Here is a 13,461-nt window from a genome sequence, read left to right as displayed (position 1 = left end):
TTTAGTAGTTCATTAAAAAAGAAAAGGTTTTTTATATGTTGGAGCAAGCTTCATGTGTTAGAGCAAGAAATATAAGTATTTCATGGTACTGAAAAAAGAAGTTGATCTGCTGTTTGAAGTCTTCCATGTTCCCATAGCTGCAGCCGTTTGGACTGTCTATAAACTATTCATTGTCATCTCCTAATCACCTGCATTAATGTTTTGACTTGAGAATTCTAAAGCTTGGGCTTAATCTGGTGGGAAAATACAGTGTCTGCATTAAATGATAGGAATTAGAACAACAAACCCAGGTCCAAAATGAGTACTAACTAAGAAAAAACTCTGACCACAAGATGTCTATAATTAGTGGTGTAGGCAATGACATATGGATAAATTGATGTTTGATATCTTTTCTTAAAATCTGTCTGAAGAACGGTAAGACATTTATAGTTAGAAGGAGAGCAGACAAAAGCATACACAAATATGTGTGCAGACACATACATTTGGGTGTTATATATGGTGTTTTAGGAAAAAAAACATTCTTAAGATTGAGAAAACTAAGACTTTTGTCAGGCGCTGTGACTGTCTTACTTGTAACCGTAACTACAGCCTTACCTTAACTCACATTTCTCAGGCAGGGGTTATTGTGGGGCTCAAATATATGGAAAGCACTTTATAAACCACACGAATGTATTGTAATAGTTTGTTACACCTGGAATATATTATTTTAACATAGAAAGTTTGACAAATATTTTTTTCTTTTAGTCAACTCATTATGATGAGCATTTTTATTATTTATAGCTGAGCAGTTCAGTTAAGAGAAGTCGTCTTGATAGCTTAAGAACTACAAGATCAGGAACTGTATTATTCCATACGTAGGTGGGACATAATAGTGAAACTAAGACATTGATAAGAGTGTGGTGGTTACGGGGGGGAGGGGGGAATGGGAGAGGGAAAGGGGGTGGGGAGGGGCACAAAGAAAACAAGATAGAAGGTGACAGAGGACAATCTGACTTTGGGTGGTGGGTATGCAACATAATTGAACGACAAGATAACCTGGACTTGTTATCTTTGAATATATGTATCCTGATTTATTGATGTCACCCCATTAAAAAAATAAAATTATTAAAAAAAAAAAAAAAAGAACTACAAGATCATTATAATAACTTGTCATATTTAAAAGGTTCATTATAATCACTTTTTAAATTCCAGTATTGCTTATTTGAAAACCATAAAATAGAAATGGTAGGCAGAAATAGTAAGGGTCAACTAGAGAATCGTAGACAAATCATGGTTTATCACTTTATTTTAGAAAAGCAGAATAAAAATACTCTGTACTTGGAATTCTTGGGCAGCTTTTTTTTTTCTTGATATGCCAAAACTTTGACCATTAACTTGAAATCAAAATATCCAAGGAACATGATGTGAAGAACATATATATCAATAGAATATTTTGTTGGTGCATGTCATGCCATCTGTATTTCATTGAAATGTTGATTTTCTCTTCCAGTTCCGAACCTTTGACCCGTGTAAACAGCTGTGGTGCAGCCATCCTGATAACCCTTACTTTTGTAAAACTAAAAAGGGACCCCCCCTTGATGGGACCGAATGTGCTGCTGGAAAAGTGAGTCTGCCTATACCAGAAAGATTTAAGATATGTGGCATAATAATAATCACCTTTAATGGACTGGAAAATGATGAACATGGCTGTATTATCATTTTTATGAATACCACAGTACATGAGGTTTCATTGTGGTGATGTACTAATGTTGTACAGTAGTTTCCAATGACCGCTGTAACAAATTACCACAAGGTTGGTGGCTTAAAACAACACAAATTTATTTTCTTACAGTTCTGGATGCCAGAAACCAAAATCGGTTTCACTGAGCCAAAATCAATGTGTGGGCAGGACCATACTCTCTCGAGAAGCTCGCATGGAGAGTCTGTTCTTGCCTCGTCCAGCTCGTAGTGGCTGCCCACACTCCCTGATTGTGGCTGCACCACTCCAGTCTTGGACTCTGTGACCACACTGCCCCCTTCTCCTCTTTTGTGAGCACATGTCCCTCTAGGCGCCTCTTATGCGGATAACGTGATGGCGTTTAGGGCCAGCCTGGATAATCCAGGTTAACCTCCCCCTCAAACCCTTAATTTAATCATACCTGCAGAGACTGCTTTCCAAATTAGGGTGCTATTTACAGATTCTAGGACCCGACATCTTTGGGACCACTACTCAGCCCAGTACTGATAGACCGGAAAGGAGCAGCTCATCAGAATATCTGGGACCCTATTACTGGGATTTGACTTACTGGCTCCCTCCCACTCCTCGTGAAAGTTGTCCAGAAACAGTCCTGTGTTACAGAAGATTTGGCCTTGCTCCTTGGGGAAGGATGCCCAGAGGTTTTAAATCTCAAATTGTATAGTCAGGATTGAATGCTCAGAATCTGGCCAAGTGCCAAGCTACCCTACTCATGAGGGGAGAGATCACCTATCCCAAAACAAAGACACGTTAAGAACTCAAGTTGAAGTGCCTTGACTAGTTTGAAAATAAGATATTGTAGACAGAACCAAAAACTGGCAAAGAAGATTTAGATAGCTTTTAGTTCTTTTAAAGCCCTTTAAAGCTCTACTTCAAATGTATACAAACTGTACTTGCAATGAGAATTATAAACATAATAATAATCATAATAATAATACCTACCATTATTCATGTTTAAACTTCGTTAGGCATTGTGCTAAACACATTACATATAGTGGGTTGCCGTGGGAAAATTTATTAGTACAAAATTTTGACTATAAAAGTAAAGCAATAATGAGTTGATTAATTTTTGCTTTATGAAAAAGCTATCCTCCAAATCGACTCTGAGCAGCCAACTTCCCTAAATATATTTGTGTTACTTATTTAAATTTACTAAAGTTGAATTTTTAGAAGCACTTTTATTGTGTGTAGGATAAAAGTGCAAGTTAAAATGTTGGTAGGGAAAAGAGTCTCTTGGAGTGCCTGCTGTGTGCTGGGCACTGTAAGACGCAGTGTGATTTCACTGACTGTTTGGAGTGGGAAACTCAGTGCTGTCAGGGTTCTAGTTGTTCCTACTTAGCTCTGATCCTTTCTGGGACCCCAATTCCACATTTCCTACTGTGCAAATTAGGTGCTCAGATCATTTTTATTGGTTATTTTTAATACTCACCAGTAAAAATGCCCATATAACAACTCATCAGAATGAATTATTTTTTTATTTCAATTGTACACATAAAAATGCAAGTCTAAATTACCCTTTGTATAGGAAATCTTATTGGTATAATTGCTTTGAGGTCATGCAGGTGAAAACCTGGTGGGGGTGGTAGGGAACTGAAGCCCTTACATTGTTGGTACTTGTATAACAGCTTCAGCTTTAGCATATGCATGATTCTTACAATTGCCCTTTGTCATTTTCCTAAGTGGTGTTATAAGGGACACTGCATGTGGAAGAATGCTAATCAACAAAAACAAGATGGCAATTGGGGGTCCTGGACCAAATTTGGCTCCTGTTCCCGGACATGTGGAACTGGTGTTCGTTTCAGAACACGCCAGTGCAATAATCCAATGTGAGTATGACCCCTGCAATCCTGGTTATTTTTAGATAGCCCAGAGAACACGTCAATATAATGTCATTACTATTTTGTTTCATAAAGTACATGTAAAATACGGAACATGAAAATTAAGGGTGTAAGTATCTATTTTGGGTAAATCTCCATTTATCAGTTTTGTGAGGAGTGGTCATTGGTGAAGAAGAGAGACTCCAATGACGATTAGAGATTTTGAAGAAGTTGCTGTTTAGGAATGTTAAGGAGCTGAGCATGGGAAGCCCCTCACTGTGCTCTTAGGGCCTGGGCACCCGAGGCCATGAGAGCAAGCAGAGCCGCTGTGAGAAGCACAGGTGTGTCAGAGCAGAGCGGGACAGCGCCAGCCACCCATGCTCACTCACTCAGGGCTAGGAGGGCGGGGCAGCACACAGAGCATGGGCAATGAAGGCCATTCCCAAGAGAGAAAAACATAACCAAAATCTTAAACTTAGGACATTGTTCCTTGTCTAGAGTTTAACATGTGAGCCGACCTGTGTCTCCGGCAGCAGGATGGCTCTGAACCTGTCTTTTATAAAAAAAGAGCGTCACATAGCTGTCTTCACAGGGAGAGATGATGGTAGTATTAGTGGAAGACACAAACAACACGAGAATAATTACAGTTGTAAGAGCAGCTAAGTTCACTCTGAGCCACACTCTGTTCTGAGTGTTCTACGTATGTTACCTCATTCAATCCTCTCAATTTTTCTCTGAAGAACGTATGGGAAACTGAGGCATGAAGCTGTGGTCAGAGTCTCTTTGGGTTGCATCCACATGTGTTAGGCGTGGTAGAAAATATAATTTCTCAAGTCCATATCTATGTGTTAATTTCTTTACATTCTTTTGCCATGCATATAAAATACACTGTTTGAAAAGCTACCCTAGGTTGAGTTTGGGTCCCCTTGTGCACCCCCCGCCCCAGCAGGGAGAGGATGGTGCTTTTGGAAAGGAGTGAAGTGAGGAAGCATGAGTTCATTCACGCGCTGGCAGCTCAGAGCTCTGGCTTTCCGCCCTCCTTCCAGCACTGTGTCTGCAAACTCCAACTGCTGGGCTGGCGCCAGAAGGCCTTTTTAAATGTTGTCTTTTCTTTAGGCCCATCAATGGTGGTCAGGATTGTCCGGGTGTTAATTTTGAGTACCAGCTTTGTAATACAGAAGAATGCCAAAAACACTTTGAGGACTTCAGAGCACAGCAGTGCCAGCAGCGTAACTCCCACTTTGAATACCAGAGCGCCAAACACCACTGGCTGCCCTACGAGCACCCCGACTGTGAGTAGACGCCTGCCCTTTCCCTGCTGTGCAGATGGTTACTTAGAGTGTACGCTTTGTCTACACCAATCCCTTGGACTCTTGATCCCTACTTGGTAGCTTAGAAACTTTGTTGCTTACAGGACTAAGTCCTTCTGAGTTGCCAGGAATAAAGCTAACGTCCTCCCTTCCCTAGAGAGATGAGAATTATGGAATAGTTCCTGGCAATCAGCAGCACCACCATCCTGACTGAAAAGACCAGTGCACAGCAAACAATGTAAAAATCATGGAGGAGATGCTGAGCGTCCTCATTCAGTGGGAATCCCTCTACTAGGAAATGCTTCTGGAGTACTGTGATTGGCCCTTTCTGAATAACTAGGGGAAAATATCCTTCTTTTACAGTGGGGCCAGGAGCAAGAAAAAGACCATTATTTAAGAACTACAGAGACTACATAATCTTTTTACTTTTGTACTGTGTACTAGTTATTAAAACGACAACTGGAAACTCCCTTTTAATGTTTCAGTTCTTACCCTTGAATTTTCAGTTAAATATGTTCAAGTGGAAACTTTTCACCATATTTCTTATTTGGGTGAATAAAAGGAAATAGTTACATGATGATAACATGGTATAATATACTATACTGCCGAATTCAGTTGAAAAGCTGTTCTAAAAGAAAGATGCATCCGTAGAGGAATTCCAAGTTACGATGTGTTAATAAGACATGTTTGTTTGTTTTTTTCATGTTTTGGTGAAGTGAGTCATATGAACTATATTAAATTTACTTAATGAGATTATACAAAGGCAAAAACTATACCAGTCATTGGGTCAAATGAAAAAGAAACCCTTTCGACACTCTAAGCATCACTAAAAGTAAAGTGGTTCTGATTTAAAGTTTTAGAAGGGCTGTGGTTAAATCTAGGGTTGCCACACAACCTGATTTGCCTGGGATGGTCCCAATTTAGACCTGTTGTCCCTGTGTCATTAGTAATAAAACCCTTTTCACTCTCAAAAGTGTCACAGTGTAGATGTTAAATCAGAAGGTCACCCAGGCTGAAACAAATATGTTAAATATGTATAATTTTCCCCTCCTCTTTATTTTATCTTTTAATACCCAATTGTGTTGAATCTTCATATTTTAAAAATAAACAAGACTGTTGAAAGATACCATTTTCTAAAAACTGTTGATTTACTCCTCCGTTTTATGCAGCCAAGAAAAGATGCCACCTCTACTGTCAATCCAAAGAGTCGGGGGAGGTGGCCTACATGAAGCAGCTGGTGCACGACGGGACGCGCTGCTCGTACAAGGACCCCTACAGCACCTGTGTGCGCGGGGAGTGCGTGGTGAGCTCGGCACAGCGCTGTGCACTTCCGCTTTGACTCTCATTCCTCTGCATGTTCCCAAAACTTTAAACTGTCTCCTACCTGTGAAATCACATTAGGATGTGAACAGGTGAATAGCTCAGTAGCTAACCAAAATCTTGGGGAAACTGCACTTAATGAAATCAAACGCTGCTCACTGGCCGAATCAAAATTTAAATACAGTTTTCTCGATTTCCAGCCAAATGCTTTTCCTAAGTTACTCTGATGTCTGTAGGTTGGGCTACAATTTGGGAACAATGCCTTTGCTTTGAGTATTTTACTAGTAGCCATCTGCTGTTAAAATATGAAGTGTGTTTTTTTTTAATTCAATGCTACATGTATTTTATCTTTTGTTTGAGATAATTAAAAACATCTCTCTCTCTTTCACTCATATTCCAATTCTACATCAGAACAGAAGTAGTAAAGATGCAAACACTGGTTTTTGCCTCATTTAATCTTTTTTTAATGCACTTTATTTTCTTATTCATGTTCATATGTCATGTTAAATTGATATGAAATTGTCCTTATTAGCAGAACACATTGCTCCTGTTCAATTGCTTTTCATTTCAGAACTAGTGTTGTATTAGTGAATCTAGGATATGCAGCTGCCTCATAGTTAATCTGAAATTTCCCTGGAAACACAACCCGTGTTTTGTTCATCTTTCACCTCCCACGGTGTCTAGTGCATCAGTGGATGTGTAATCATTATTTCCTCTGCCCACTCATCTCACACTTAAGAGTGTGGTGCCCTATCACATATCATTAACCTATCTTGATGGACATCAAGGAGCTGTCCCAGCTCAGACAACCTTCCGTAATTCCCTGTTAAGTTAGTGTGAAAATGTGAATGCTTCCTACTAGTTCAGGCCTTTCACAGCCCGTCACAGCCCGTGCTTCGCACGTCTCACACTCTTCTTCCCCTGTCATACCCCCCAACTTTCCATTGGCTTAAATATGAGTAAGTATTGTTCTCTACACCCACTTTCCATGAACACGCAACTTCTATGGCTCTGTATGATTTCTCTGCATTCTCGAAATGTGTGGCCACACACTCGATTCCTTCAGGGACCTACGAAAATCTCTTGTTACTTCAGTGAATTTTTGTCTTCTATCCCTAGCCAAGTTTTAAAGCTTGTACTAATGTACAACTCACTATTTTATTATTCATCTTTATAAATATGAAAGCAAGCAGAGAAAGGCACCGGCTTTTTGTTTCCTCAGCATCTGCTACAACATTTGTGCTTAATAAATGTTTGATGATGTTGCCTATGTATGATGACCATTAGACCGGGGGATGTTTATCCTAGAGTACAGAGTCATTCGATTGCACTGTAGTTCTTTAGAAGACTGTGGTATGATAAATCAGACTTAGAATGAAAGTTTGGTGTAAATGGCCTGACTGTGGGCTCTTAATTAGACAAGGTCATCATTCTCTAGGATGCCGACCTTGACCTAACACATTAAAATGAGCCCTTTTAACATCTTCTCTCCCCAGAAAGTGGGCTGTGATAAAGAAATTGGTTCTAACAAGGTTGAGGATAAGTGTGGTGTCTGTGGAGGAGATAACTCACATTGTCGAACTGTGAAGGGGACATTTACCAGGACTCCCCGGAAGCTCGGTAAGATGAGGCCTCTGGTGACTTCAGTGCCCTTTTCTATGACCTGTATTTCTTCAGACTTCTCTTAGGAATGCAGTGTTTTCTTTATGAACAATCAAACATTAGCTGCTGGTTTACTTTTATTCAGATGGCCTTATAAGGAACTATTTAAAAACCTTTGAATTCATAGCTCCATAGCATCCATGATAAAATTATCTACTAAATTTTGATAAGTAATAAAGAAAATCACTGTCAATATAGTAATTAGATAAAATCTGTGTTTTGGGTTTTTTTGTTTTGTTTTGTTTTTAATAAAATGCATTAGACCTCATTATTAGAATTGATGCTTGCTTTAAATTTTTGTTTGTGCATAAATTATTGATCAGAAATTTAAAAAATTTTATATTAAAGAAAATTGAGATGCAAACAAAATGAATCTGAGGTATAATGGCTTATGTGTGAAGTTTTGTGCTTGTTAAATAGTCAATAACCTGGATTCAGGCCTATGGTAAATTTCAACAGATGGAACAATGAAACACAATTAATATGCAAAAATATTAATAGCTTCATAATTATCCATTGGAATTCTCATAAAAGGTTTAGATGCAAACATTTTAACTAAACTTTTTGAGTGTATAACACATATTGCCTATTCAATAAGCATTTATTGGGCAACTGTTTCTGAGAATTCGGCATTTAAAAATAAATTTGATGCGCTACTTCCTTTGAGAAACTTCAACATCATCCAAAGCCCTGTCAGGATACAGTTGTCCCTTATGGAGTGATAGAAAACAAAATAAAACAGAAATTTTGGTTTACTTTGAGCACAGTGGTGTGACGGTGATTTTCCCTTTTAGAAGAAAAGAAAGTATAAAAGTGTTGGTCTTCATCCAAATGAAATAATTCTCTTAGTTCTTTTTATTCTCAGTATAACTCAGTTACCCAGCTCAAGCCAATTCCACACACACCTGCTTTGCTCTTTGATATAGTTTGGGTGGCAGAGCTCGGTGACTCTATTCTAATGTGTTTTTCTTAGGCATTGCTTACTCTAGTTATTGATGTCTTTGTTATTCCTGGGTGATGATTTACTATGTTTTGTACTTAGAACATTGTTAAAAAGCAAATATTGTCATTTCCTATGATTATAGTATTTTAGTAAAGCAAGCAGAAATAGAATGTTATATATACATATAAGAATAATGGTTTTGGTGGAGTAAAATGTAATTTTCTCCATCTTTGGAAGTGATTTACTGTGCTTTGCTGCAATTGTATATTATTATTTTAGATGTAAAATAATTCATTTTGTTTTATTTCCAGAGTGAATTAATGCAATGAAAAAAGTTTTTGCCATACTCATTTACTTTCTATATTGTGTGTAATAGGAGGTAGTGATACTTTTTTTCAGATACCTCAAAAATTATGCTAAACCTGCGAATCAAGGTCAGAACAGCAGAAGAAAGCTTTCATCAGACATACAGATTCAAACTGTTCAAAGATAATCTAACATCCATTTCTTTGCTGTTACAGTCATTCAATAGAGTAATTAACCTTTTCCAACAGGAAAACATTTAAGCAAGAGGTGCCATAAAGAATTCAAGTTGCTGGAAAATGAAATCTGCAAGTATTCAACTTCAAATCACCTATATCATTTCTCACTCATTCTTAGTCTTACTTTCATTGACTATTAACAGTTTATTGGCATTAGCTAACTATTATAAATGCGTCTTTTTCAACATATAAAATTACAGAACATATTTCAACTTACCTAATAATAAATATATATAAAGCTTATCATATAGTCAATGAATCAGCAAGACTTTGATAAATATGAAACCTTCACTAATTAAAGACATTCTATTTAAGGGAAGACGAGAGGCGCCTTCACTTTACCCAAAGGAGCTCGTAATATTTCTCTTGCTGAAACAAGAGAAGCTAAAAATGTCCTGGGTAAGTTGTAGCAAATTGCAGAAAGATGGGCATCCATAAATGGCATCAAGCTGTTTTGCTGTCCTTGGCATCTTGAGCATGTTACTCCTCGCCATTGCACACTCGGGCAAACATGGTAATTTTCACGGATTGGACTTTCCCCTGGCTCAGGTGCTGAAAACACTGACCTCAAATTACTGTTCCATTCAGTTAAATCACTAATGAATATTGTGAAAAAGTTAGGTAAATCTACCCATTGGTAGATATTGATTGTCCATATAGAAATGGCAAACATACTTCTTTCTGATTCCATCAGCAATAGTGTACTCATAACTGAATTTATGTCAATAGTCATCCTGTAGTATATGAATCAGATGTTTTATAATAGAAGGTATCAGTTGCATCATCTTCCTATATTTGTTTACTTTTTGAGGGAAGTGAGCAATAACATTTGATTTCTCCCATTTGACCTGACTTGTTGAATAATAGTTGGGGTTTTAATTCTAAGTGATCTTAAGATAATTTTTAGGATGTAATAATAAGATCCGTTATGTATGTAATTGACCACAACAGGCTTAATATACAATTTTAAAACCCATACTACCCATTAAGCATATAGAATTTATCATTTTTGCATTAGAAAATTGAGGTTAGGGTGCATATAAAGTCAGTGTTTGACATAACTTGCAGACATTGACCAACCAAATGGTTCAGTCAAATTTGCAACATGTATTTTAAAATATCCCCATTATAAACTTGTTTAAAGCTTAAAGGTAGTTGCTGATCACAAGAAAAATGAAAGCTGCTCACTGGTTTTCCCTTTGTAATTTCTTTAAAATAAGGCAGACTTTTTAAATTAGAAGATATTTTATTAATTAGAAGTTTAGCTATCTATATCCACCACTTAGGCTTTTAAAGTAATATATAGACTAATGAAATATTTTTAGAAGGTGATGAACTAAGTACTCTAAAAATTGACCCCACTTCAAAAGAGTGGTTTACAGAACTAAAATCAGAGAGGACTGAGAAAAGCATAGAATTTGCCTGAATTGTTGACACAATTCACAGGTCAACAAGATCAATAGCTAATTGGTTGGAAACAAGATTAAATCTTTTCTTCCTCTTTAATTAAAAAAAAGTAAAAGAAAGTAAGAAAGAAAAGGCTTCCTTTAATCTCATGCCAGATGTCACACAAGCTACCAACGCTTTGAAGTTCATTTCTGAAACTGCTTTTTCAGTTTATGTATGCCCTCTTCTGCCTGCAGGAGCAGTCAGAACGTAACGCCCAGCTAACCATGATTGTTGCTTTCTTTTCTCTTTTGCTTCCTACAATATTTACGACACATGCAAAGGGTACCTTAAGATGTTTGATATACCCCCTGGTGCCAGACATGTGTTAATCCAAGAAGACGAGGCTTCTCCTCATGTTCTTGGTAAGTGGTTCTGTCTGCTGGCTCTGCTTCCACATGCACTTACACATAGAAATGTCAAAGAAAGCATATGTATATATACATAGTGTGTAAATGTATATATGTGTGTCTATATATGTGTATATATATTATATATATGTATATATGCAGGATTCGAGTTATATATAAATGCATTATTACGTGATTTTGTTGAAACCTTGATCAGTTTATTATTATATGAAAAAAAAATCATTTGGCAAATGTGCAGTTTTGCTCTGCATTAGGGCAGGAAAACAATAGATGTGTTAAAATGCATTAATTAAAGAATAATATCAGAAAAATTTGCCATACTTAGTTTGACAAATTAAGTTCTGATATTTTGGTTGATACCATACAGTATGCCTCTCCTTACTTACATTGCATTTTAAGCTTTTAGTGAAAAGTTACATGTGACTTTTGCTAGTATAATGAATGTTTTCTTAGTATCTGTTATGTGTCCAGTTTCTAACTGGGACATGCAGATCCATTTGCATGGCTGTTTATAATTCCCCAAAGAGTCTTTTCCTCCTTTATGACGGGAGCACTTTAAAGGGGTTTATATTTAAAATGTATGTACAAATGTAAACATAACTTTCAAGTAGTCCTTGACCTACTAAAGCACTAAGAAGCAGCACTGAAACTAAGGCGTTATCTGTCAACCCCATAAAATTTGTAAAAAACTGTGTTTTTTAAATGTGTGACTTAAAATATGGTTTTTCATAGAATTTTCTTAATACTTAAATTATATTCATTACTAGAATCTGTGACAGTCTAGCAGTAAGCTATAGTTCTTTTTCCAGTTATTAAAATTTATTATTTTTCATCCTAGAATTCAGATTATTATGCCTGGAAAAATTAGAATAGTATAAAAGTTCAAGAAGAATAAGTTTAGTTAACTGAAATTATTCATGTTTTCTATTCATTTGCAGTAATGGTGATAATATGAAATTTTATTTTGTAACATCACTATATGCTGATAAATACCTCCAAGTTTTAAAATCCCATTTGTTATATTTTTTTCCATTAAGAAAGCATTTTGTGCCTGACCAGGTGGTGGTGCAGTGGATAGAGCATTGGACCCAGGTTCGAAACCCCGAGGTCACCAGCTTGACCACAGTCTCATCCAGTTTGAGCGCGGGCTCACTAGCATGAGCATGGAGTTGCTGGCTTGAGTATGGGATCATAGACATGACCCCATGGTCTCTGTCTTGAGCCCAAAGATCTCTTGCTTGAAGCCCATGGTCACTGGCTTGAGCCCAAGGTCGCTGGTTTGAGTAAGGAATCACTAGCTCTGCTATAGCCCACCCCCAGTCAAGGCACATATGAGAAAGCAGTCATTGAACAATTAAGGAGACTAAGGAGCCACAACAAAGAATTGATGCTTCTCATCTCTCTCCATTCCTGTCTGTCTGTTCGTATCTGTCCCTCTCTCTGTCTCTCTCTCTATCACAAAAAGAAAAAAAAAAGATGGCATTATATGTCCTTGGCTAGTTGGCTCAGTGGTAGAGCATTGGCTGGGCATATGGAAGAACTGGGTTTGATTCATGGTCAGGGCACACAGAAAAAACGACCATCTGTTTCTCCACTCCTCCCACTCCCCTTCTTTTTCCCTCTCTCTCTCTCTCTTCCCTCCTGCAGCCCTGGCTCAGCTGGTTTGAGCAAGTTGGCCTGGGTGCTGAAGATGGTTCCCTGTCCTTGCATTAGTCACTAAAATAGCTCAGTTGTCAAACAATGAAGCAGCAGCCTCAGATGGTCAGAGTGTTGCCAGTAGGTGGCTTCCCGGTGGATCCCAGTTGGGGGTATGCAAGAGTCTGTCTCTCTGCCTCCTTGCCTCTCACTTAATAATAAATAAATAAATAAATAAAATATTAAAAGCATTTTGTTTTATAATATATGCTAAGAATGCTATCACCAGTGAACAGCTTTTACTAGCGAGCTAAGTAGAGAATGTGACCTTAGAATTTCACAATCATAAAAACTGTTGGCCTAAAAATTAGTTTAATTATGTTGGGTGCCTATAAATATTTTGACTAACTTCAATAAGATACACAGTGCCTGACCAGGCAGTGGCGCAGTGGATAGAGCGTTGGACTGGGATGCGGAGGACCCAGGTTCGAGACCCCAAGGTCACCAGCTTGAGTGCAGGCATGATCGTCTAGTTTGAGCAAGGCTCACCAGCTTGGACCCAAGGTCACTGGCTTGAGCAAGGGGTTACTCGGTGTGCTGTAGCCCCACGGTCAAAGCACGTATGAGAAAGAAATCAATGAACCACTAAGGTGTCACAACGAAAAACTAATGATTGATGC

General features: G+C 37.8%; 1 protein-coding gene across 2 annotated transcripts in view; it reads left to right on the top strand.

Annotated features, from left to right (window-relative positions):
- ADAMTS3 (ADAM metallopeptidase with thrombospondin type 1 motif 3) overlaps positions 1–13,461 on the top strand; it is a 262,766-nt gene that overhangs the window by 227,540 nt on the left and 21,765 nt on the right. For both annotated transcript variants that reach the window (XM_066385335.1, XM_066385336.1), the window contains 6 exons: positions 1,490–1,603; positions 3,416–3,561; positions 4,669–4,844; positions 6,032–6,165; positions 7,679–7,802; positions 11,060–11,140. In XM_066385335.1, the coding sequence (XP_066241432.1) occupies positions 1,490–1,603; positions 3,416–3,561; positions 4,669–4,844; positions 6,032–6,165; positions 7,679–7,802; positions 11,060–11,140 (775 nt within the window). The remainder of the gene's footprint in view (positions 1–1,489; positions 1,604–3,415; positions 3,562–4,668; positions 4,845–6,031; positions 6,166–7,678; positions 7,803–11,059; positions 11,141–13,461) is intronic.

The sequence above is a fragment of the Saccopteryx leptura genome, chromosome 5 (genome assembly GCF_036850995.1).
Source record: "Saccopteryx leptura isolate mSacLep1 chromosome 5, mSacLep1_pri_phased_curated, whole genome shotgun sequence".
NCBI lineage: Eukaryota > Metazoa > Chordata > Mammalia > Chiroptera > Emballonuridae > Saccopteryx > Saccopteryx leptura.
The sequence above is the reverse complement of the archived record's forward strand: the minus strand, read 5'-3'. Positions and strand labels throughout refer to the sequence as shown.